Here is a 23,628-nt window from a genome sequence, read left to right on the forward strand (position 1 = left end):
CCTCAGCCTCCTGAGTAGCTAAGACTACAGGCATGCACCACAATGCCTGGCTAATTTTTTGTATTTTTAGTAGAGAGGGGGGGTTCACTGTGTTATCCAGGATGGTCTCGATCTCTTGACCACATGATCCACCCACCTCGGCCTCCCAAAGTGCTGTGATTACAGGCATGAGCTACCGTGCCTGACCAACATAGTTGTATTTCTTTTACATGCATAAGAGAAAGAGATCTGAGCTGTTTTTGAGCCCTTCTAGACTCTTTTTTTTTTTTTTAAGTAGATGAGGTCTTGCTATGTTGCCAAGACTAACCTCAAACTCCTTGGGCCCAAGCGATCCTCCCAAGCTGCTGCGACTACGGGCATGAACCACCATGCCCAACTTAGACATTTATTGTGCTATCAAAAGGCAATTTTCTTTTCAGATTTCTGGGTAATAGTGTTAGAAAAATCCTGCTTGGTAGCCTCCAGAAATGGCATCATACTGAGTGATTTAGATATGAGATGGAAGAAAAGGTTAGAATTGGAGCAAATGTCCCCCATCCCAAATGTTTTTTTTTTTTTGGTTTTTTTTTTTTGAGACGGAGTCTCGGTCTGTAGCCCAGGCTGGAGTGCAGTGGCACAATCTCAGCTCACTGCAAGCTCGCGCCTCCCAGGTTCCCATCATTCTCCTGCCTCAGCCTCCTGAGTAGTTGGGACCACAGGTGCCCGCCACCATGCCCAGCTAATTTTCTGTATCAAATGTATTTTATCTCCATGTTGTTTCATAGTTTATTAATTTGAAGATGCTTTGTATGTCAGCTAATCATTTTCAACTCTAGGTCTGGAAAAATCAAGGGCATGATTTCTGAAATTACACTTAGCCTAAATAAAACTTAGAAACACTGTTCACCTTCTTCAATGTTTTTGACTGAGTCTTTTTCATTTATAAGTGACAGGAGGTGTTACTATAATATTATTTCCTAGAATGTCAAATTTTGAGCCTAACAGCATGGTAAATTTGGCTATATTTGTTTATTGTTTGTTTTATGAAACAGTATTTCCTTGTTTCCCACCTCTTTTTTTTTTTTTTTTTTTTTTTTTTGGAGACAGAGTCTTGCTCTGTCGCCCAGGCTGGAGTGCAGTGGCGTGATCTCGGCTTACTACAAGCTCTGTCTCCCAGGTTCATGCCATTCTCCTGCCTCAGCCTCCCGAGTAGCTGGGACTACAGGTGCCCGCCACAACGCCCAGCTAATTTTTTTGTATTTTTAGTAGAGACGGGATTTCATCGTGTTAGGCAGGATGGTCTCAAATTTGTGACGTTGTGATCTGCCAGCCTTGGCCTCCCAAAGTGCTGGGATTACAGGTGTGAGCCACCACGCCCAGCTTCCCACTTCTTTTTAATATGTAGTGTCATAACTGAACAGTAAAGTGAGCAAATTATTAGGTTAGATCTGAAGTGTCAGTCTGTTCACCAGTGCCCAAGTCACTGCCCCTATGGTAATATTGGTTACTTCATATTTTCCTACAGCAAACATAAAATTTGTTATAGTGAGATTTTTACCTGTATACCTCTCTTCTTAACTTTAATGTTATTACCTCAAGGAAGATATTATAATGAATGAAGATTCCATGATGAAAGCTTTGCAGAGTTTATTACAGTAATTTAGTACTTCATTAGATCTTTAGTTTTTTAGGAGCATAGCACTGAATGTTTGTTTCTTTGTTGGACCTTTTGAAAACTGGTTTTCCATTGATGCAGTGTAACTATTACAGGAATATCATTTTTAAAACACTTTTATACAGCATGGCTGAAAATTGAACCTGGACCTGCCTCATGTCCTACCGTTGAAGGAATAGCATTTTTTGCCTACCTAGAAAGACAATGTTAAATATGCTTTCTATATATTTTTTGACTTGTGATACCTACTGTGCGTTTATGTTTGTGGAATCTGGTTTCTTTTGGACAAAACCACAAATCAAAAACACCTCATTTCTTAGGCATTTGAAATCCCTAATTCAGAATAATCTCCCAAACAGAAACACAACTACCTGCGTTGTTTTTGACAAAAGAGCTAAGTAGCATTAAAAAATTATTTTAGGCCAGGCACGGTGGCTCACGCCTATAATCCCAGCACTTTGGGAGGCCGAGGCGGGCGGATCATAAGGTCAGTAGATCGAGACCATCCTGGCTAACGCGCTGAAACCCTGTCTCTATTAAAACTACAAAAAATTAGCCAGTCGTTGATGGTGGGTGCCTGAGTCCCAGCTACTTGGGAGACTGAGGCAGGAGAATGGCGTGGGCCCAGGAGGCGGAGCTTGCAGTGAGCCAAGATCACGCCACTGCACTCCAGCCTGGGCAACAGTGCAAGACTCCATCTCAAAAAAAAAAAATTTTTTTTTTGAACCCAATTGTTTTTTAACAGAATAAAATTCTTCTGTTCTTCACTTTCTTCTTTCACAAGTAACCTATTGAAAGTAGGGTTTATTTGGGGGAAGCATTTCTTTCTGTCTCTTATCTCATAATAAATACAGGTGTGCTTAACTGCTAGTTTCCTACCTCAAAGCACATACTCAAATCTAAAGATTTTTAAGGTTTTGGAATCTGAAGAGTGTAAACATTTCTCCTAATTACAGTGTGACACAGACAAATGAATCAAGCCAATGCGACTTTTATTTATGCATAGTAATTGGAACTTTTCTTTTTGGAAATCAGATACATTTTGTATGTATTAGTAAGTTGGAATCCTGCCTTAGTTATCCTTGCTCTCTCAAAGCAGATGTTGAAATTATAAAGGTGCATACAACACTGAAAGTTATATTTTCCAAGGCTTTGTAAAATTGTAGAATGTCCTGTTAAATTTCTGTCAAATCAGTAACTCACACTGTTTTGAGAATTATGAATAAAGGAATAAAATATCGTTAGTGTTTATTTAGTACAAAAGTAGATTATAGAATCTCAGCATTTTTATCAAAAATATTCTTTGTGATGGTTGATGTATCAGGAGACACTTAAGGCCATATCTGCTTTCAGTAATCAAAAATGCATTTAAGATGTAGAAACTCGAGGTAGCAGAAGTATACATCACTATAACATATTGATAACATCCTTTGGTACAGAAAATTATATTCCCAGAGTGAGTTTCTTTTTTAAAACCATTAATGAGGCCAAGGTGGGAAGATGACTTCAAGACCAGCCTGGGCAAGATGGCGAGACCCTGTCTCTACAAAATACTAACTGGGTGTGGTGTTGTACTCCTATAATCCCACCTACTCAGAGTCTGAGGCAGGAGGATCCCCTGAGCCCAGGAAATTGTAGTGGCAGTGAGCTATGATCATACTACTGTACTCCAGTCTGGGCCACGAAGTGAGACCCTGTCTCTTAAAAAAAAATTAGCTGGGCATGGTGGCATAGGCCTGTAGTTTTAGCTACTTACGAGGCTGAGGCAGGAGGATCACTTGAGTCCAGAAGTTCAAGATTACAGTGAGTTACGATTGTGCCGCTGCACTCCAACCTGTGTGACAGAATAACCCTGTCTCTTGGGTGGGGGGTGGGGAATTGATTATTTACTTTGAAATATGTTCAAAACTGATTCCTGTTCTATATTCCTAATGAACAGAATAGACTTTATATAAAACAAACGAACTTTAGGATAAAATTTAATGGAAATATGATATATATATGTGTGTGTATATATATATTTTCCAGCTCTTCTGTCTTCTAATATATTTATTACATAAAATGAAATTACTTTGTTTCCACTTTGTATCACTTCAGTTCTCCAATAAATCTGAGAATTCTGGTAGTGTGAAATATTCAACTTTGTTTGCTTATTTACATAAAATGTGTAAGGACAATTTGTGATAGTTAAGAGTTACATTTAAAGATCAGTAAAAAGTTATAAATTCAAATTTAAAATTTTTTAAAGGAAATTGTTAGAAATTTTAAAATGAACTAAAAGGTGATTATGTATAAATGCTTGAATATATGAATATTAGGATTGTCCCTGAAAGAATTTAGAACAAAGAAATTGGAATCAAATAAATAAGGGTTTGATTATTTTTAAATTGGCTTATATTCCATTGTAAAACAGAGGTTTATCAGTGGCATAAGGAAGGTTTTTCACCTTTTTTGTGTTGAAATCTTTGACATATATGTATATATCTTTGCTAATCTTTGTGTATCTTTGCTCATATGAGAGCAAAGATGTGCTCTCTATATATATGTCTTTGTTCATATCAGACCTTCCTGATATCTCTACATAGTCTTAAATATAGAAACATTGGACGGGATGATCTCTGTGCCCCTTTTATCTATACTGTTCCACTATTTTATACTTTAACACATTATCTCTGTTTTATGATATAGAATGGAATATTTCTTTTTTCCAGAAAATGCTTATTGGTCACTTGATACACATTAGGCCAATATGTGTTACTTGAGTGACCCATCTTCCTTCTTTTCATTTCTGTCTCCTGTCATTAACCTGGATATCTGGAATGTGGACCAAACTCTTCAAACGCTATGTAAAACCTCCTCACCTTTGTGCATTTGGTTGCTTAGCTACTAAGAGCACCATTTCTGAACTGAAGTTAACTGAATACCATTCTGTTTTAGAGATTATGACATACCTATTGGATTCTCATGCCTTTTTCCTCCCCTCACAAGGTTGAAGAGATGGTGCAGAACCACATGACTTACTCATTACAGGATGTAGGCGGAGATGCCAATTGGCAGTTGGTTGTAGAAGAAGGAGAAATGAAGGTAATTCCCCCTGAAATGTTGTAGATTGCCAAAGGCATCTCTGTTTCAGTCATATTATCATTACTATTGATATGAATAAGGATAGCACTTTCAACTTACCTTTAAAACAAATTATTACATGTGATCAAAGCAGTATGATATATGGAGCAATAGAATGTCTTTTTGCTTTTCTGGCTTTGCCTTTACTAAAATTTCTTTATGATTGTAATATAAATATATGGTTAAACCTTTCTGTTTTGACTAGGCCATGAAGAAAATAAAATTTGGAGAATTAGATATGAAAGGTCACAATTAGCTGATGGTCCTGTATTTGGATATTTCCTTTTGTTTTGTTTTTTTAACATACTGAATGTTGTGCCTAGATGACACTTTGTTTCTCTCCCTTTTTAGTCTATACCCTCCTTTTCTTTTCTCTTACTGCACCTTTATTTGATGTTCAGACATTGGTCAGTTAATCTTGTTTACATCCCTAAACACAGGGACGGAAAATAAGAGCAAGGAATGAGAGAAGAAAAAGAATATTAACATTTAAAAGGTACTATTGGCCAGGCACAGTGGCTCATACCCGTAATCCCAGCACTTTAGGAGGACATGGCAGGTGGATTACTTGAGCTCAGGGGTTCAAGTCAAACCTGGGCAACACGGTGAAACCCCATCTCTACAAAAAATACAAAAATTAGCCAGGTGCAGTGCCACACACCTGTGGTCTTAGCTACTCAGGAGGCTGAGGCGAAAGATCCCTTGAGCCAGGGAGGTCAAGGCTGCAATGAGCCACATTTGTGCCACTGCACTCTAGCCTGGGTGACAAACTACGACCCTGTCTAAAAAAATAGTGTATATATATATATGTGTGTGTGTGTGTGTGTGTGTGTGTGTGTGTGTGTGCATGCTATTACTTGGCCCCATCTGATAACGTACTAAGTGAAGAGTACAGATGAGTGGTGGAGAAAATCAGAAAAGAAAGATCTCTGTGATTTGAAACAATTAGATTGTTTTACAATGCAGAGAAGCATTTGAACTGCATCTGGAAATAATAACAAAATTGTTTTTATTAATAATTTTATTAATAATGTGAGCAAAAACTTGAAAGCAAACTTTTTAGTCGGGATTTTTGCATAATCTGTGTTGACCAGAATTATTCTAGCAAATAAGATATAATATTAGATGCTGAGATCTCCTCTCATCTTGAATAAGGAACAAATTAAGACATAAAATAAAAGAGACAGATAAATGAGTTACCAGAATGTTAGCTATAATTCTATAAGGTGATTGTAGAAAATAGTTTGAGATCAGCTGCTACAGGGTCTTGTTATTCCAGAATTAAGCATGTTCCTGGCATTGCTGGATAATCACAAACCTTCACTACAGAAGCAGGCCAGGATGTATGCTCTCTTTGCGGAAGAAAGGGTTGAGCCAGACCTGCCTTATTTGTTCTGTAGTCATCATTCAGTCACGGTAGAGTCACCTACCTCTAGGGAGGAGGAAGTGAAGCACTGAAGAGAAGCCAGGAGTGATGGTCTAGATGAAGTCTCTCTAGCTGGAATGAGGAATAGAAAATAAGTACTCCTACAGCCCACAGTGTTAGAGAAATTGGACCTAGATTATGGGAAGCATAAAGTTACTCTCTAAAGAGCATAGTCATTGTCTATAACAATTGTCTGTAACAGTAGATTAGCCACTGTATGAAAAGTATCTTTTTTTTTTTTTTTTTTTTTGGTAATCCCGAGTAACTGGGATTACAGGCACCCACCACTATGCTGGGCTAGTTTTTGTATTTTTAGTAGAGATGGGGTTTCACCGTGTTGGCTTGGCTGGTTTCAAACTCCTGACCTCAGGTGATACGCCCACCTCAGCCTCCCAAAGTGCTGGGATAGAAAAGTATAATTTTAAGAAGATCAAGTTGATAGGGAAGAAACTGGAGAACAAGCAGACTACTTAAAAGAGTCAGGCACAAAGTGATAGCTGGACATAGTGGCTGGCGCCTGTAATCCCAGCTACTCAGGAAGCTGAGACAGGAGAATCGTTTGAACCTGGGAGGCGGAGGTTGCAGTGAGCCAAGATGGCGCCATTGCACTCCAGCCTGGGCAAGAAGAGCAAAACTCCGTCTCAAAAAAAAAAAAAAGAAGAAGAATAGTAAGAAGCTTACTAGCTGTGTGAACTGTGAAGGGAGGAATCAAAAGTCTAGAGTTTCTAGTTTGGGTAGCTGGGAAAATGGTGATCCCAATAATATGAGTAACAAATCGGTAGGGGAAGGTAGTCTGTTGAGAGATGCTGTAATAGAAACTATGTGAAATGTCTAGCCCCATAGGTCCTTCATAAATTGGCACTTGGTTCTCCCCCATGATACATGTTTCTTCATTTCTCAAAAGTATTTATCACATAATTATCTAAAGTAGCAAACTATAATTTTAAAATAATTAATTTTACTTAGCATTTAAGGTATATAACCTCAGTATTTAAAGTAAGATAGAGCTGTTATTTATGTTTTTGCCATCTTAGCTTTCAGCCATTGATTTAACAAATAACTGAGTGCCTACTGTGTTTCAGATACATCTATTCTAGATGTTGGGATACAGCATTGAAAAAAGCAACCTTAATTTAGTATCTTTAAGGAGAATATATTCTAGCCAGGTTTATTTGGTTTTCTTAGCCATGTTAAACAGTCTTTGAGAATGTTTGGTAAATAATGCCTAATTCAAATTGGTACATTTATTTTTAAACAACTCATAGTAAGTTATTTATCACATACGCATGTTTTTTATGAAGTTTACCTTGGATTTATAATTTTCAGTACTTTTTGTTAATTTGAAATTTTTAATTTTCTTTTAGCAGAATATGTTCTATAAATAGATTTTCATAAAAATCTAAAGAGCAGCCATATTTAAAAGCATGTTTTCATGCTTTTATGGACTTGATTTTTAATTTTCAAACAGTTTTGGAATTATGTTATCTTTAGGTATACAGAAGAGAAGTAGAAGAAAATGGGATTGTTCTGGATCCTTTAAAAGCTACCCATGCAGTTAAAGGCGTCACAGGACATGAGGTCTGCAATTATTTCTGGAATGTTGACGTTCGCAATGACTGGGAAAGTAAGCTGTCATTATTAATATATTTTAATCTAATTATTATTTTGAATTTAATATCAAATCCAACCTAGTTGTCTGCATCTCATACATAATTCACAAAGTCAACTTAGAAAGTATTTGGAAAATCATATAGAGGACTAACAATACATTTCTGTGGAACTTTTCAGTGTATAAAATGCTTCCTACTATGTAATTTGATCCAATAACCTCAGTAATCCTACAATGATAAGTAGTTATTATTGCTTATTTTACATACAAATTAAGTAAAATTCAGATAGGCAAAGTGACTTGTCAAAGGCAACAAGGTGGAGAAGCCAAGACTGAAATTGAAGATTTCTGTTTCATCATCTACTTTTTCCTAAACTGTTTCCATGGTAAATCCTAGGTGAATCCTTTTGTGATTACTTTAGAATTATTATTATTTTTTAGACGGAGTTTTGCTCTTGTTGCCCAGGCTGGAGTGCAATGACGTGATCTCAGCTCCCTGCAACCTTTACCTCCCCAGTTCAAGTGATTCTTCTGCCTGAGCCTCCCAAGTAGCTGGGATTACAGGTGTACACCATCACGCTCAGCTAATTTTTGTATTTTTTAGTAGAGACAGGGTTTCACCATGTTGGCCAGGCTAGTCTTGAACTCCTTACCTGAGGTGATCCACCCGCCTCGGCCTCCCAAAGTGCTGGGATTACAGACGTGAGCCACCGCGCCCAGCCTAGAGTTACTCTTAGTGTGTATTCCCCTTAGACACACAATCTCCTGAGTATGGATACTTCTCAACATCATGTTTATCATTGGCAGTTTGACATCCCTTTTTCACAGAAATAGCCCCCTAAGATTAGATATAACAATTTATTTAACATCAATAAATTAGTGAAAAAGGGAACAGTTTTAGTGTTAGGGAATTATTTGTGCCTGAGTGATGCAGTAGTGATTAGAATTGCTTTCTTGCTGTGGGAGATAGATATTGGGCCAAAGAAAATGAGGCTTCCTGGTGATCAGACCTCACATCCCTCATCTGTAACCACAATGCTAAGTGTTAGCTACCTTCCATTTGGACGTAGCCTAGATAGGGCAGGATCTTGTTCAATTGACCATACTGTCCATTCGTACTTGACTTTCATCATAAGTTAATTGATCACATTCTAGGAAAAGATAATTTATCTTTTTATTATTCTCTTCATTTCAGCAACTATAGAAAACTTTCATGTGGTGGAAACATTAGCTGATAATGCAATCATCATTTATCAAACACACAAGGTAAAGATCTCTTCATTCATCCTAAAAGGACTTCAATGTAGTTCAAACACAGACATGCAGATTCCCTAAAGTAAAATTGGGGAGGTTATTAAAAGGCACAAAAATCCAAAGACTTTATTAATGATTCATGAATGTCATATATTTGAAAGGTGTATCAACCTGTTCAGAGCAGAAATGTGTGCAGGCAAGAATCTGAGAGAGACAATCTAGAAATAGAGTGCTTGATAAAGATCAACAGTTAATTCCTTTGATGCAGTTTTTATTTTTGAAGAGACAGGGTCTTGCTATGTTTCCCAGGCTAGGCTCAAACTCCTGAGCTCAAGTGATCCTCCTGCCTCAGCCTCCCAAGTAATTGGAACTATAGGTGTATGCCACACTCTCAGCTTTCTTTATACACATTTTAAGTCTAGAAAAGAGCCTTCTGAAATACTGAAATACATTTAAATACCTTTCTAGTATCTAGTCTCTATTAAGAGGTAAATGATAGTTACCAAATATGAATGTGAATTATAGCTTCCTGTGACAACAACAATAAGGGTAATGGCTAGTATGGTATTAGCCTATGTTAAGACTAATAGATATAAAAGTAAGTGGATTATCTGAAGGCAAAGAAAAATCGCAGAGCATGACTTGAGAGGTTAGTCATACACCAGAGCACACAAAAACATAAATTAGTTCCCTTTCACCTTATTTCTTCTTCTGCTATTCTTGATATTTAAAATTATAGAATTAATATTTCTCTTGCCTTATTCTGCTGTTTCTTTTCTGAAAACTGCCCAATAACATAATGTGTATAGCATAATAAAAAGAATTAAAATTTTGGAGAGATCCACCAAAAACAATATTAAACATTATAAAAGAAATATAATGATTTAATAGATACTTTGTTTTTCCAATTCAGTGAGTACTTCATTTTTCTTTTTTAAATGGTTTTTGAGTGCATTGTATGAAAACATTATAAGTCTGTTTTGTATTAAGCTCAGTCTTGTCATCTGAGACATCTTGTATCTAATAATTAGGAGCCATACTTAATTTTACATGATAGCTGCTCAGAAATGCGTAACAGTTAAGATTCTGTTTTAGCATACAAATTTTGAAGTCTAATTTGAAATCTAAAATTTAGTAAATGTCAGAATATTAATAAGTCGCCCTATAATTGGGAATGAAGATAAATAACCAATAATTTAGAACCAAAAGAGCCTTATTATCTGAAAATAATCCATCATGGAAAACAATCCACTGAAGGTATTCTACTAGATAAATAGTAGATGGAGAGAGGGTCATATAAGTTGTATCAGGATTGAAAAATAAAACTAAAAATTATTAAAATCTTATATGTAACAAAATGTGTTACAGTTATCATTATTTGCCAATTCTTGGCATAAACAAATTGTCCTGGAATAATTTTTTCAAGAAAATCACATTACATTCACAATGTATGTAACCATACCACTAACACTATATCTGAAATTTATCATCACCCCAGACAGAAACTCCATACTCATTTAAGCAACAACTCTCCATTCCCCTCTCCTCACATTCCGTGATAATGTTCTGCTTAGACTCAAAGTCTATAGTGTTATTTACACTACAATATTTTTCCCTTTAAATTTGACTTCTTTTACAGTATGGTCTTAAAAGAGGGCTACTGGTCTCTTGATGTTTAAGTCATTCTCATTCTTTAAATTTCTATCTTATCATCCTGTGGATTTGTATTCATTAGGTCTAAATTTGCCAAATCTTCATGTATTACTGTCTCCACACAAGTTACCCAACATTGTGTTCGTCAACTGCATGAAATTTTGTATCTTTAAAAAATGAATCATTTCATCTTGCAAATGATTGTATTGTATGCTATTTATTACTCTCAATAATCAAGAATGACACTGCATAATAAGGACTAGTCCAGGTACATATATGAGATAACCAAAACAGAAGTAACAAACAGGATAAAAGATTTGTGTTGGGGTTTTTTTTTGTTTTTTTTTTTTTCCTCATTTAAAGGAGGTAGTCCCATTTATTGAAGACCTAGGCTCCATGTCATTCCCAGAGTATATGTTTCCCCTTGCATACCTTAATATTGAAATACTCAATCTAAGTGACTTAGAATTCTTTCTAATGTGATTTGATTCAAAGAAGTCTTTTTTCTTTAAATCTTTGAATCTAAGCGGACCATAATCATGGAGTATGAGGAGAAAGGAATGGAAAGTTGTTGCTTAATGGGTACGGAGTTTCTGTTTGGGATGATGATAAATTTCAGAGATAGCCGTATGATTACACAGCACTGTGAATGTAATTAATGTCCCTGAATTGTACCTTAGAAATTAGTTAAAATGGCAAATTATATGTGTATATATATTTTACTATAATTTAAAAAATAGAACATTATTCCTTTTATTGTTCTGCAAAGCTATTAACTCTGTTCATAATTAATCATTTGGTAGATATCCTCAGATGCTTTCCGTTTAAAATTTGAGAGATTTTACCTTCAATTAAGACATTTATTGGCATTACATTTGTTTGTCCTGTTAGTTCCGTGTTAGATCTGTTTTTCAGAAGATTTTTACTTCTCCACAGAGGGTGTGGCCTGCTTCTCAGCGAGACGTATTGTATCTTTCTGCCATTCGAAAGATATCAGCCTTGACTGAAAATGACCCTGAAACTTGGATAGTTTGTAATTTTTCTGTGGATCATGACAGTGCTCCTGTAAGTACAATATATATAAATGTGTATAATTAAACAATATAAAGCTAAATATACAATGAAGGATAAAGATGATAAACACATCCCACACACAATACTTGATTTGATAATGCTTCTTAGAGTTTGTGTTAGATTGACTGCTAGCAATAGTATAGCCCATGTGTTGTCTGAGGGCAACAGTCATGGCTATGAACATTCCACCAGGGCCATTTACCTTTCCTTCTAAGGTTTGGTGAAACAGCCAAAAGGGCAGTACGTACCCTGGGCAATAGGCTACTTCCCACAGTTATCTCTTAAGCCATTATCAACTACCAGCCAAACCTCTGTGGTTTACCACAATTTAGCTCCATTTACCACTTAAGAGGAGGGAAGCCTGGGCAACATGGTTAGACCCCATCTCTATTAAAGAAAAATTTTGTTTTTCTTTTTTTTTAATTAGCCAGGCCTGGTGATGTGTACCTGTGGTCCCAGCTACTCTGGAGGTTGAGGCAGGAGGATTGCTTGAGCCCAGGAGTTTGAGGCTGCAGTGAACTATGATGGTGCCACTGCACTCCAGAGTGGGCAACAGAGCAAGACCCTGTCCCCGAAAAAAGTGGGTGGGGAGGAATCCTGGTGTCATATCAGCTTGGTGCTTATAAGATTTCACTGGAGATAGTTTTTAAGAGTTATGATTTTGGTTAACCTAATATGATACTAGACCAGCAGAGTTTACAAAATACTGGGTATCTACTGATGCTTTGTTTTTTGTTTTGGCAGCTAAACAATCGATGTGTCCGTGCCAAAATAAATGTTGCTATGATTTGTCAAACCTTGGTAAGCCCACCAGAGGGAAACCAGGAAATTAGCAGGGATAACATTCTATGCAAGATTACATATGTAGCTAATGGTATGTATTTTATTGTTTTTGCTCTTTGATAATGTGGCTGTTCTTGTTCATGACCTATATGACAACAGTTTGGACAAATGCCTTTTTAGTTCTTATCCATTAGTTTACTGAATTTTAATTTGGAGAAAGGTATATCAGAATTACTAGAGAATCTTTGAAAATACAGATGTCTGGATTTCACCCTGGAGCTACTACTATATGAGTATTTCTGAAGCTAGAGGTGGATAAGTAAATTTTAAAACTTTATCCCTAGGTCACTGTCATATACCCTTCTTTTTTTTTTTTTTTTTTCCTGAAATGGAGTCTCGCTATGTTGCCCAGGCTGGAGTGCAATGGTGCAATCTCAGCTCACTGCAACTTCCGCCTCCCAGGTTCGAGCATTTCTCTGCCTCAGCCTCCCCAGTAGCTGGGATTACAGGTGCCCACCACCATGTCCAGCTAATTTTTTGTATTTTTAGTAGAGACAGGGTTTCACCATCTTGGCAAGGCTGGTCTTGAACTCCTGACCTCGTGATCCATCCACCTCGGCCTCCCAGAGTGCTGGGATTCCAGGCATGAGCCACTGCGCCCGGCCTAGCCTTCATTTTTAAGCACCATTTTCTTAGATATTTGCCTAATAGAATGTGTTTATAATTAGGAATATAAGCAACAGTGGGGAAGGAAATTAAGAGTTCTTTTACTCATTGTCAGCCTTTTTAACTTTCTGAATCAGGGCTCCCCTAATCCTTATTTGTTGCTAGTTACGTATTTATTTCTCTTTGGCATTCATTGTCAGGCTTTTTGTTTTCTGAGTCAGCGCTTCCCTAGTCCTTATTAGTTGCTAGTTACCTATTTCTTTCGCTTTGGATAGGCCTTTTCATTGCTTGCTTTGGGTCCTTGCTTTACCTACTTTGCACCTGCAGTAATCATTGCAACCTCTCTCATCAAAAGTCAAGCCTTCTTTATACAGGGCCATAACTGCTAGTAGGTTTAAAGAAGCAGTTGTACCTGAGTAAGTTACTATTTAATTACAGTACAGATTTATGAATAAATCTGCCTTAAATAACCTTAAGTGGTGCTATAGTAATTTTTACAGGTAATTTCGGGAACCAAGAACATTGTAGAAAGGTTATAAATGCTTTCTTATTTGCTGTCTGATTATGTCTGATGGATAGTGTTAAGGAATGAAAGGTTAGGACTTAAAAAATGCTAATTAGTCCGGCCAGGTACAGTGACTTATGCCTGTAATCCCAGCACCTTGGGAGGCTGAGACAGGCGGATCATGAGGTCAAGAGTTCGAGACCATCCTGGCCAACATGGTGAAACCCTGTCTCTACTAAAAATACAAAAATTAGCTGGACATGGTGACGTGCACCTGTAATCCCAGCTACTCAGGAGGCTGAGGCAGGAGAATTCACTTGAACCCCGGAGGCGGAGGTTGCAGTGAGCCAAGATCACGCCACCCTCTGTTGCACTCCACCCTGGCAACAGAGCGAGACTCTGTCTCGAAAAAAAAAAAAAAGAAAAAAAGAAGATGCAAATTGGTCCAATGTGAGGAATATTTTAAAAGCAAGGGAACAAATTAAGTGCTTCACATATGTTTGGAGAATTGTATCTTAATACATTTTAATTTTCCTTTATCTTACAGTGAACCCTGGAGGATGGGCACCAGCCTCAGTGTTAAGGGCAGTGGCAAAGCGAGAGTATCCTAAATTTCTAAAACGTTTTACTTCTTACGTCCAAGAAAAAACTGCAGGAAAGCCTATTTTGTTCTAGTATTAACAGGTACTAGAAGATATGTTTTATCTTTTTTTTTTTTAACTTTATTTGACTAATATGACTCTGTCGATACTAAAATTTAGTTGTTGAAAGTATTTGCTGTGTTTTTTGATGTTCCCCTATAGAGTATTGTTTTGTTGGTTTTTGTTGTTGTCATTGTTGTTTTAAACAGGGTCTTGCTCTGTTGCCTAAGCTGGAGTGCAGTGACATCATCACAGCTCACTGAAACCTCGACCTCTGGCATCAAGCGATCCTCTCATCTCAGCCTTCACAGTAGCTGGGAGTCCCCGCAGGCATGTGCCACCACACTCAGCTAATTTTTTATTTTTTGTAGAGATAAGGGTCTTGCTATGTTACCCAAGTTGGTCTTGAACTCCTGGCCTCAAACAATCATCCTGCCTCAGTCTCCCAAATTGCTGGGATTACAGACATGAGCCACCATGCCTGGCCTTGGGAATTGCAGTTTATAGCCTTTAAAACTTAATTTTTTTATTGTTTCCTTTTTCTTCTAATGCTTATGTAAAGAAATTTTGATATTATAGAACTGTAGAATTGCAGAAGGGCAAACTTCCTGTATGTATTCTTTCCTTTCCTCGAAACTGTTATTTTTGTTGTATAATCTTCCAGATTTTTCTTTGTATATACTGACATATTTTTGAGAGTTAAAATGTTTATACTTACTATTATAACAAAATTCTTGTTTTATAGCCTGCTTTTTTTTCACTTAACAATGTATCTTGACTATCTTTCTATATTTATAAGACATTAGATGTGTAAAACATCTCATTCTTTTAACATCTGTTACATGCATGTTGCAGAATTTATTAACTAGTCCCACGTTAATGTCTGAGTTGGTTCCGTATTTTTACTGTCAACCAGTACAGCACTGAACACTTCTATGCAAAGAGGTAGAATCTTTAACCTTTTTTGTTGTTGTTGAGACAACGTTTCTCTCTTGCTGCCCAGGCTGGGGTGCAGTGGCGCAATCTCGGCTCACTGCAACCTCTGCCTCCCAGGTTCAAGCGATTCTCCTGCCTCAGCCTCCTGAGTAGCTGGGATTACAGGCATCCACCACCATGCCCAGCCTATTTTTGTATTTTTAGTGGAGACGGGGTTTCGCCGTGTTGGCCAGGCTGGTCTCGAACCCTGACCTCAGGTGACCTGCTCTCCTGGGCCTCCCAAATTGCTGGGTTTACAGGCGTGAGCCACTGCGCCCGGCCCAGAATCTTTAACTTTTTAAAGTAAGTGATACATTAACATGATTAAAAGTCAAAAGTGACCAGGCGCAGTGGGTCACACCTGTAATCCCATCACTTTTTGGGAGACCAAGGTGGGAGAATGGCTTGAGGCCAGGAGTTCAAGTCTAGCCTGGGTAACACAGCAAGGTTCCATCTTGACAAAAAAAAAAATTAGACGTGGTGGCATACACGTATAGTCCTAGTTACTTGGGAGGCTGAAGCAGGAAGATCGCTTTGTCCGGGAGTTTTAGGCTGCAGTGAGCTGTGGTTATACGACTGCACTCCAGCCTGGACAGGTAATGTCTCTTTTAAAAAAAAAAAAGTCAGAAGTATGAAAAAGTTCTGAGGCGGGCGGACCACGAGGTCAGGAGATTGAGACCATCCTGGCTAACCTGGTGAAACCCCATCTCTACTAAAAAATACAGAAAACTAGCCGGGCGAGGTGGCGGGCAGCTGTAGTCCCAGCTACTCGGGAGGGTGAGGCAGGAGAATGGCATAAACCCGGGAGGCGGAGCTTGCAGTGAGGTGAAATTTAGCCAGTGCACTTCAGCCTGGGCAGCAGAGCAAGACTCCATCTCGAAAAACAAACAAAAAAAGAAGTATGAAAAAGTTACACAGTAAAATTTATCCCGTCTTGCATTCGCCATATACTATTAACTATTACTATATGCTATTACTAGTTTTTTCCAGAAAGTTTTTAATGCTTGAATGAACAAATACTAGTGTATTTTCTACACACATACACTTTTTTTGTTGTTAGAGAAGCAGCAGCATACTATAAACACTGTTCAACATCTTATATTTGCATTTTATCTTGAAGGTCTCACATATTTATAAGTAGCTTTCTCATTTTGATGGTTATACAGTAGACCATTGTGTAGATACACATAATCTGTTTAATCAGTTCTGCATTGGTGAATATTACAGTTTCCAATTTTTGCTAGAACAGTGTTTTAATTGTATCCATATGTCATTTTGCACTTGTAAGTTTATATGTGGGAAAAATTAATAGATGTGGTACTACTGGCCCTGCTAGGGGTTTGTGCATTTATAATTTAGATACTACTTTTTATAGAGGTTATAGTAATTGACCATCTCAACAGCAATAATGAATTGCAGTGCCTGTGTCCCATAATTTTTCATACAATGTGTAAAACAAAACTTTATAACTTTCCCAACTCATTAGGTGAAAAATACTCTGTCAGTGTAGTTTTAATTGTATTCTTCTTATGACCGAGTTTAAGCCTGCTTTGGTCCATTGAGAATCTTTTGTATAATACTATTTCTATAAATTCTATTTTGTAATAACATTTAAAATATTACTAGGTATTGCCAATTGTGATACACAAATGGTAAGCAGTAACACGTGACTATCCTCTCATTCTCACCTATACTGAATGTTAAGTAATTGGCTGAGAAATGTATATTCTTGAGTCCTTTTCTTTAGCTAAAAATAATAGTCAATTATATAATGAAATAATGTTAAATCTGATTTCTAATGATGTTTATAGTATGTCTTTCTTTTAAAAAAATGCAAAGGCTAAATTTATTGTCCGATACTAATATCCCATATTAACATAAGGTATATTACATTGATGTCTTATTTAGCTTTTTCCCAGGAAAAAGGGTATTTGAAAATAGTGTTTTGTAATATAGCCTGACTCTTTAGGGATTCTCTCCTCAGGCACATGTGCACTGCATTAAGTGTGCTCACAATTTTTATAGTATCTTGTACTTTAGAATTGTTATAGCTAGATCTGGATGCATTACTTCTTATTGTTTCTGAGTCTGTGCCATATTTGTCAAATAAACCAGAAAACTGATGGCTCGTGACAGAAACAGGCTTATCACCCTGCTTAGCGATATGTCTCTTTGCCATAGCCACTAGGTTTTTAAAGTGGTGCTGTTTCACTCTATCCAAGACCAGATTTTGTTTCACTCTATCTGTCTTCTCTCTTCACCATGACCTGACTGAAACAGCCTCCCTCTTGATGCTTTATATGACTTCCTTACCAAAGGGGCTCAGATATTCAACTAAACAAGACAGAAAATACAACTTTGTATTAAAGCAAAAGAAATCAGAATGCAGTTCTGTGTAAAACATGTTCTCAATTATATTTGAGAAGAATAACTTTTTGAAACATTTGGAAGATACATGGTAGGATATTAGCAGCATTTGCATCTAGACTGTTGGATTTAGAGCAGTGTTTTATTGACTGTGTGTGTGCCGGTATATGTGCACAGATTTTTCATTTATGGACCTAGGAGGGAGGAGCTTGGAATCTTAAAAACATCTCTGGGGAAGAGAGGTCTATTGTTTGTGGATACGTGTATATGTGTGCAAAGATACAACTGAAGATTCATTGGCCCGAACTCAAATCTGCCTTTTTGAGTCCAGATTGAGCTTCTTTCTAACAAAGATCCAAATTCAAACCTTAATGTGAAAAAATCTTTGTTACTGTAACATGATTTTTTTTTTCCTTACAATAATTATGGAAGATAAATATATGAAGTCGAACCCAGCGTTGAAACCCTAGGAAAGCGAACATTCTTAATTTTGGTGATGGAAAAAATAGTAACATTAAATAGTGTGTATATCACCTTTAGACAAAGTTCTGTAAAGAGTTAATAAGATCCAAAGTTGTTTAACAGTAAAAACTATATATATATATAGATTTTTTTTTTTTTTTTTAAAGACAGCGTCTCACTCCTGTCGCCCAGGCTGGAGTGCACTGGAGCAATCTCAGCTAACTGCAGCCTCAACTTTCCAAGTTCAGGTGTTCCTCCTACCTCAGCCTCATGAGTAGCTGGGACTACAGGCACACACCACCACGCCCAGCTAATTTTTTGTACTTTTAGTAGAGTTGGGGTTTCACCATGTTTCCCAGGCTGATCTCAAACTCCTGAGCTCAAGCAATCCACCTGCCTCAACCTCCCAAAGTGCTGGGATTACAGGCGTGGGCCACTAGCCCAGCCAGTAAAAACTTTTAAACTCATTTGACAAAGAGTTCGGAGCATGTTTGTTGGTTAAATAAGGCAAGCATCTCTCTCATAGCTTGAATACATTTTTAAATTCTTGATAAGTAGTATTGTATGTCGTAATTTGTATTGCAGCTAAGAAAAGCAATGCCATGTTGTGGGGTAAAAATCAGGACACCTTTCACTGATCCCCTCTGCTTGCCTGTATTGCCCTTTTTTTTTTCAGATGCCTAAACCCCCTTTATTTCACACACCTATGCAAATTGTGAGGCCGAGGATGTGACTACAAACAGTTAAGATTTGATTTACATAAATAAGCTTTCTCCCTCATGAAAATACACTGTGTCACTTTACACTTGGTCTGACACACACACAAAATTCTCACCCTATGTGGCACAAATACACTGAGCATGCAATATTAAGTACACTTTCCATTTTATTTTTCTCCAGAGAATAGTCCATCTTCAGTCTTTAAGGACACAGCTCCTTACATGGGCTTTGGTGGGGGTCAAGGGGCAGCACCCACAGATCTAAACTGGGGTGGAGGTATTTGATTCTTCTCCTCCATGAGATCAATTTCTGACTACTTTGTTGTGAATTGCACAACTCACACAGTAATGTAGCTTCACATACAGCTTAGGAAGCACATAGACATCAAAGACGCTTGCTTCGGTAATGTCCCTGACTGCTGTGGCCTTCACTGTGTATCAAATGACGAATTTCTTAATGGCCTTGTCGTTGAGCACGCATAGGTCACAGTTGGTGCAGCAAACAGGCTGCACGTGGCAGCGGCCCTTTTTGGCACAACCATTGTTCCTTCTTTTCTTTGTCATCTTGGAGGCCCAGTCCGTAGAGAGGACTATTCCCCTAACTTTTGAAAAATTCCATATACCTTCGATTCCTTGCTGGTAGGATAAGTTCAGATTTGTAAGGTTAATAATTTTGCATTCATAATGATAAATTTTAATAGAGATTCTGTGCGTTCCATGAATATGGAGGGTGGGAGAACTCTGTTCTGGTAGTCTTACAGCTGTTAGTAACAAACATACTGCTGAGTTTTTTACTTGTCTTTTTTTTTTCCTTCAGTGACTGAAGCAAGGCTGTGTGACATTCCATGTTGGAGAAAAAAAGAAAAAAAAAAAGCCGAATGCTCTAAGCTGGAACGTAGGATCTATAGCCTTGTCTGTGGCCCAAGACCTTGGCCTTGTGTACAAAAATGACAAAATATTGCAATAGCAAAGCTGAACATCTAACACTAGCTATCTCCTGCTAGATCTCCTTGCTCAGCATATAACTATAAATACATGTAAAATTACATGTATATGGCTATATTTTTATTTGCTTGCTCCTAGAAGAGAAAAAAAAATCAACTTTGAATCAAAACTAGGAATTGATGCTTTAATTTTTGGATACTTTTTCAGAATTTTTAATTTACTCTGGTCCGGCCTAAGATCCTCTGTTGTATCAGGTTTTGTGCACAAAAGAAAAGCACAAAAGTTGAACGCACATAGGGCATGTGCTTTCTGTGCAGCAAATAATCTGGATGAGGTTCTTTTTTCAGGCCTACAGTCAAATCTGTGTCCAGAATTTTTTGACTTTTTTGCTTTGTATAATCATAGAATTTGTTGCTGCTGATTTCTATAATGATTCATGTTGTTGTGTGTGTCTTAATAACTGAGGGCTGTCAATAACCTGTGATTTTGCCTTTTCTATAGTCTTACTCCCATGAAGAACCATGGTTCTGATGGAGAAAGTGAAAAGCTTTATTTCTTCCCCCAGATATCTTTATATTTCTATTATATTTTTTAGTTGTGTACTGTGTGCTAGACATTTTTTTCAGTTTATTACAAACACAATTTGGTAATCCCTAAATTGGTTCTGCCTGTCTCCAAACAGAAATATCTGTACAAATCTTGTTGGTATAGACTACTTTCTGGAAAATGGTCAAGATAAGTTCATGTTTTCTTTAAATTTCTAAGATAGTATATGGTATAACTTGTTTAAAGCAAATCAGACTGAATTTGACATTTAATTCAATATTTCTGGTATTCAGTAACGGGTATATATGTTTGTTCTTCCAGTTTGGGTCAGTTTAAAAGATAGGTTGCAAAGTATACATGGAAATGTGAGCAATGCCTCTCTGCCTCTTGATCAGAAACTTCAGCAGAGCAGTAAAGATTCCACATGATTCAAACTGAAATGCATTTCTTTGTTGCTATATGAACTTAAAATGTAAAATGCCTTTTTCAGTTTAAGTCTTGTGAACAACACTGAAGCATGGAGATGAGGCAAGGAATAGTACTCACTGAAGTTGAAATGACTGCCCACTTCAAAATCTTCATTGTGTTTACACACCAGTGTATTTATACAAATCAGAGGCATTTTGTAGATGCTTCGCTGACTTGTTCAGCTCTGTAAAAACACAGAAATCGGACCCATTTTGTAAAGCAGAAAGTCATGTCACATGGAACATGTCCTGTATATATCACATACATGGTAATGGAGTCTTAATGATAAGTGCAAGATAATAATTTAATGATGGGATTAGTCTGATCGCTTAATATGCACAATCCTGGAAGTGAATTACTTGCATCAGATATAGTGATATTTATTATTCTGTACAGAGAGAAAAATACATATAAAACATATGCTTACATTACATGCACGCAGATTTCACGCTCCATAATCTTTTCTATTTTTTAATTTACCTTTCTGTAAATGATGTGCATGGAATATGCCTTATAGAAAAATGCTGTTCATAATTTGACTACGTGGAAAAGTGCCTATATGGTGGTAATGCTAGTAAGGCAAATAAGACAAATTATCATGTTGGTTTACTACATCACCAGTTAACATTTTATATTGTGATGTTTAAAAAAGAAAAGTTTATACCTCAAATGTGTATTTTATTTTACAATCAGCTGTGGGTTATGGGTTTGGGATGGGAGAATGGGAGGGTTGGGGAGGGCAGGTTTATTCACCATAGCCACTGATAAGAATCTTCAAAAAAATTCTGTATGCTCACTATAAATGTTTCTCTGTTTGCCATTTCTGGTAACTGTCATGAACACAGACAGTTAACTCTTTCATTACTAAATTGGATAGCTTTATTTTACAGAAGTATGGAAAGTTTACAAAGCAATATCTAAATCTAATTATCACTAGTTGCATTTGGACTAAACGTGATGATATACTTTTGCAATTGATTCTGTAAATAAAATGATTACACTAAAATATTTGTATTAAGAGAAGAAAAGATAACATTTTACCTTTAGATAACTGCACTTTTACTTCACTAGAGTTAATTCCACCCAATCAGATTGAGAAATAAATTGGTGAATATGGAAAGAGTCCAAAAGAGGTCAGAATTTGGAGAGGTACTGGCCTTCTGGACAACATTTAGATCCTCTAGAATTATTTTCATTAAGCTGATTCCTACATCCTGAATATTCATGTTTTCTCATCTACAGATATTTGTCTTCCCCCAAACCAAAAGAAAAAACTACCCTTTACTCTCTTTTCTACTCAGTTTATCTTTTGTGCTATGTTAGAAACTTGAAATATATTGGTGATGTGGGGTTTTATCCGACTGCCACTGCACAGGACAAGAGAGCACAGTGTTTCCGCTGGAGTTCAGGACTCCTGGTTTTGAGGTAGAGGATGATCACTGCAGTACTTGGTTTGGTATTGCCACAGGGTTAACTAAACCAAAGGAGGGTTATATCTGCAAGGGAGGTGTAAGAAGGCAAAATAAGGAAAAGGAGGAATGGGTTTTCTCTTTGTTCAGTTTCATCAACTAATTTATACACCTAATACAACGTCAGTGTCAATTGCTATTAAGAAATTTTTAGTTGGGCTGAGCTGGTTCTCTTGTGAAATTGTGCTGGTTATCTTTAAGCTTATCAGTTATTTGTCCAATTAAACACTTTTCACCAGTATTTAGTCCGAGTTGTACAGACGATGTATTTGGATTTTGTCATGGTTCATCTACAGACTCAAAACATAATCATTTTAAAGTACCTTGGGAGTGTGTAGAGTAACTTCTATAATAGCTTTATGATCCTGATGATGTTTTTTAAACATAATAAAGTTGGATCTTCCATGTTACAATCACAAAATTAAAACCAGTATTTAAAGTGGAAAAGTATTAAAATATTATGGACAAATATGCTGGCTTGATTTGTTTTCCTTAACCCTGAGATATTGCCCTACTCTGAGTAGTTAAGAGCTTGAAATTCAGTGTTCTTCCTGTAACCCAGTTAGGGATCAAGAAAACAAAGTTGCAGCCGACATTTTTATTTTGTTTTATTTTTTTTTTGAGACAGTCTTGCTCTGTCACCTAGGTTTTGAGTGCAATGGCACGATCTTGGCTCACTGCAACCTCCATCTCACAGGTTCAAGCGATTCTTGTGCCTCAGCCTCCCAAGTGGCTGTGATCACAGGCGTGAGGCACTACGCCCGGCTACTTTTTGTATTTTTAGTAGAGACAGGGTTTCGCCATGTTGGCCAGGATGGTCTCGAACTCCTGACCTCAGATGATCCACCAACCTGGATTACAGGCATGAGCCAGTGCCCAGCCCAATTTTTTTTTTTAACAAAATATAACGGTGGACTATATCAAGTATATGACATGTAATATTTTGTATGTATTTTGTCATATGTATTATACATATGTGTGTAGTGGGTTACAGTTTACAATGAATTTCTTACTGTGGATCACGTCCAGAAGTTTTAAAAGATTGCTAGAGAATTAAGCTATATTCACTTGGGTGTTTCTAAAATGGAAGCACAGTGCTGGCGAATGATAACACATTTATTTTGTAATTGATCTGTATGCACTTAACCATAAATAAATAATCTCATTTATTTAAATCTCATTTAAATAATCTCAGCTCCACTTGTTGCACTCAGGGAATTTGTGCCCTAGAACAACCATGAAATGGGAAGTGTGCACTTGCAGTTCACTGAGCCAGTGGATTCGTATTG

At 37.0% G+C, this 23,628-nt stretch overlaps 1 protein-coding gene across 4 annotated transcripts in view; it reads left to right on the plus strand.

Annotated features, from left to right (window-relative positions):
• Positions 1–22,810, plus strand: part of CERT1 (ceramide transporter 1) — a 142,896-nt gene extending 120,086 nt beyond the window's left edge. For 2 of the 4 annotated variants that reach the window (XM_007975712.3, XM_007975706.3), the window contains 7 exons: positions 4,643–4,738; positions 7,695–7,827; positions 9,008–9,078; positions 11,656–11,784; positions 12,538–12,667; positions 14,295–14,431; positions 19,729–22,810. In XM_007975712.3, coding sequence (XP_007973903.2) covers positions 4,643–4,738; positions 7,695–7,827; positions 9,008–9,078; positions 11,656–11,784; positions 12,538–12,667; positions 14,295–14,422 — 687 coding nt within the window. In that variant the 3' untranslated portion in view covers positions 14,423–14,431; positions 19,729–22,810. The remainder of the gene's footprint in view (positions 1–4,642; positions 4,739–7,694; positions 7,828–9,007; positions 9,079–11,655; positions 11,785–12,537; positions 12,668–14,294; positions 14,432–19,728) is intronic. The other 2 variants (XM_073014674.1, XM_073014675.1) reach the window with 1 other exon arrangement.
• The last annotated feature ends 818 nt before the right edge of the window (positions 22,811–23,628 follow it).

The sequence above is a fragment of the Chlorocebus sabaeus genome, chromosome 4 (genome assembly GCF_047675955.1).
Source record: "Chlorocebus sabaeus isolate Y175 chromosome 4, mChlSab1.0.hap1, whole genome shotgun sequence".
Taxonomy (NCBI): domain Eukaryota; kingdom Metazoa; phylum Chordata; class Mammalia; order Primates; family Cercopithecidae; genus Chlorocebus; species Chlorocebus sabaeus.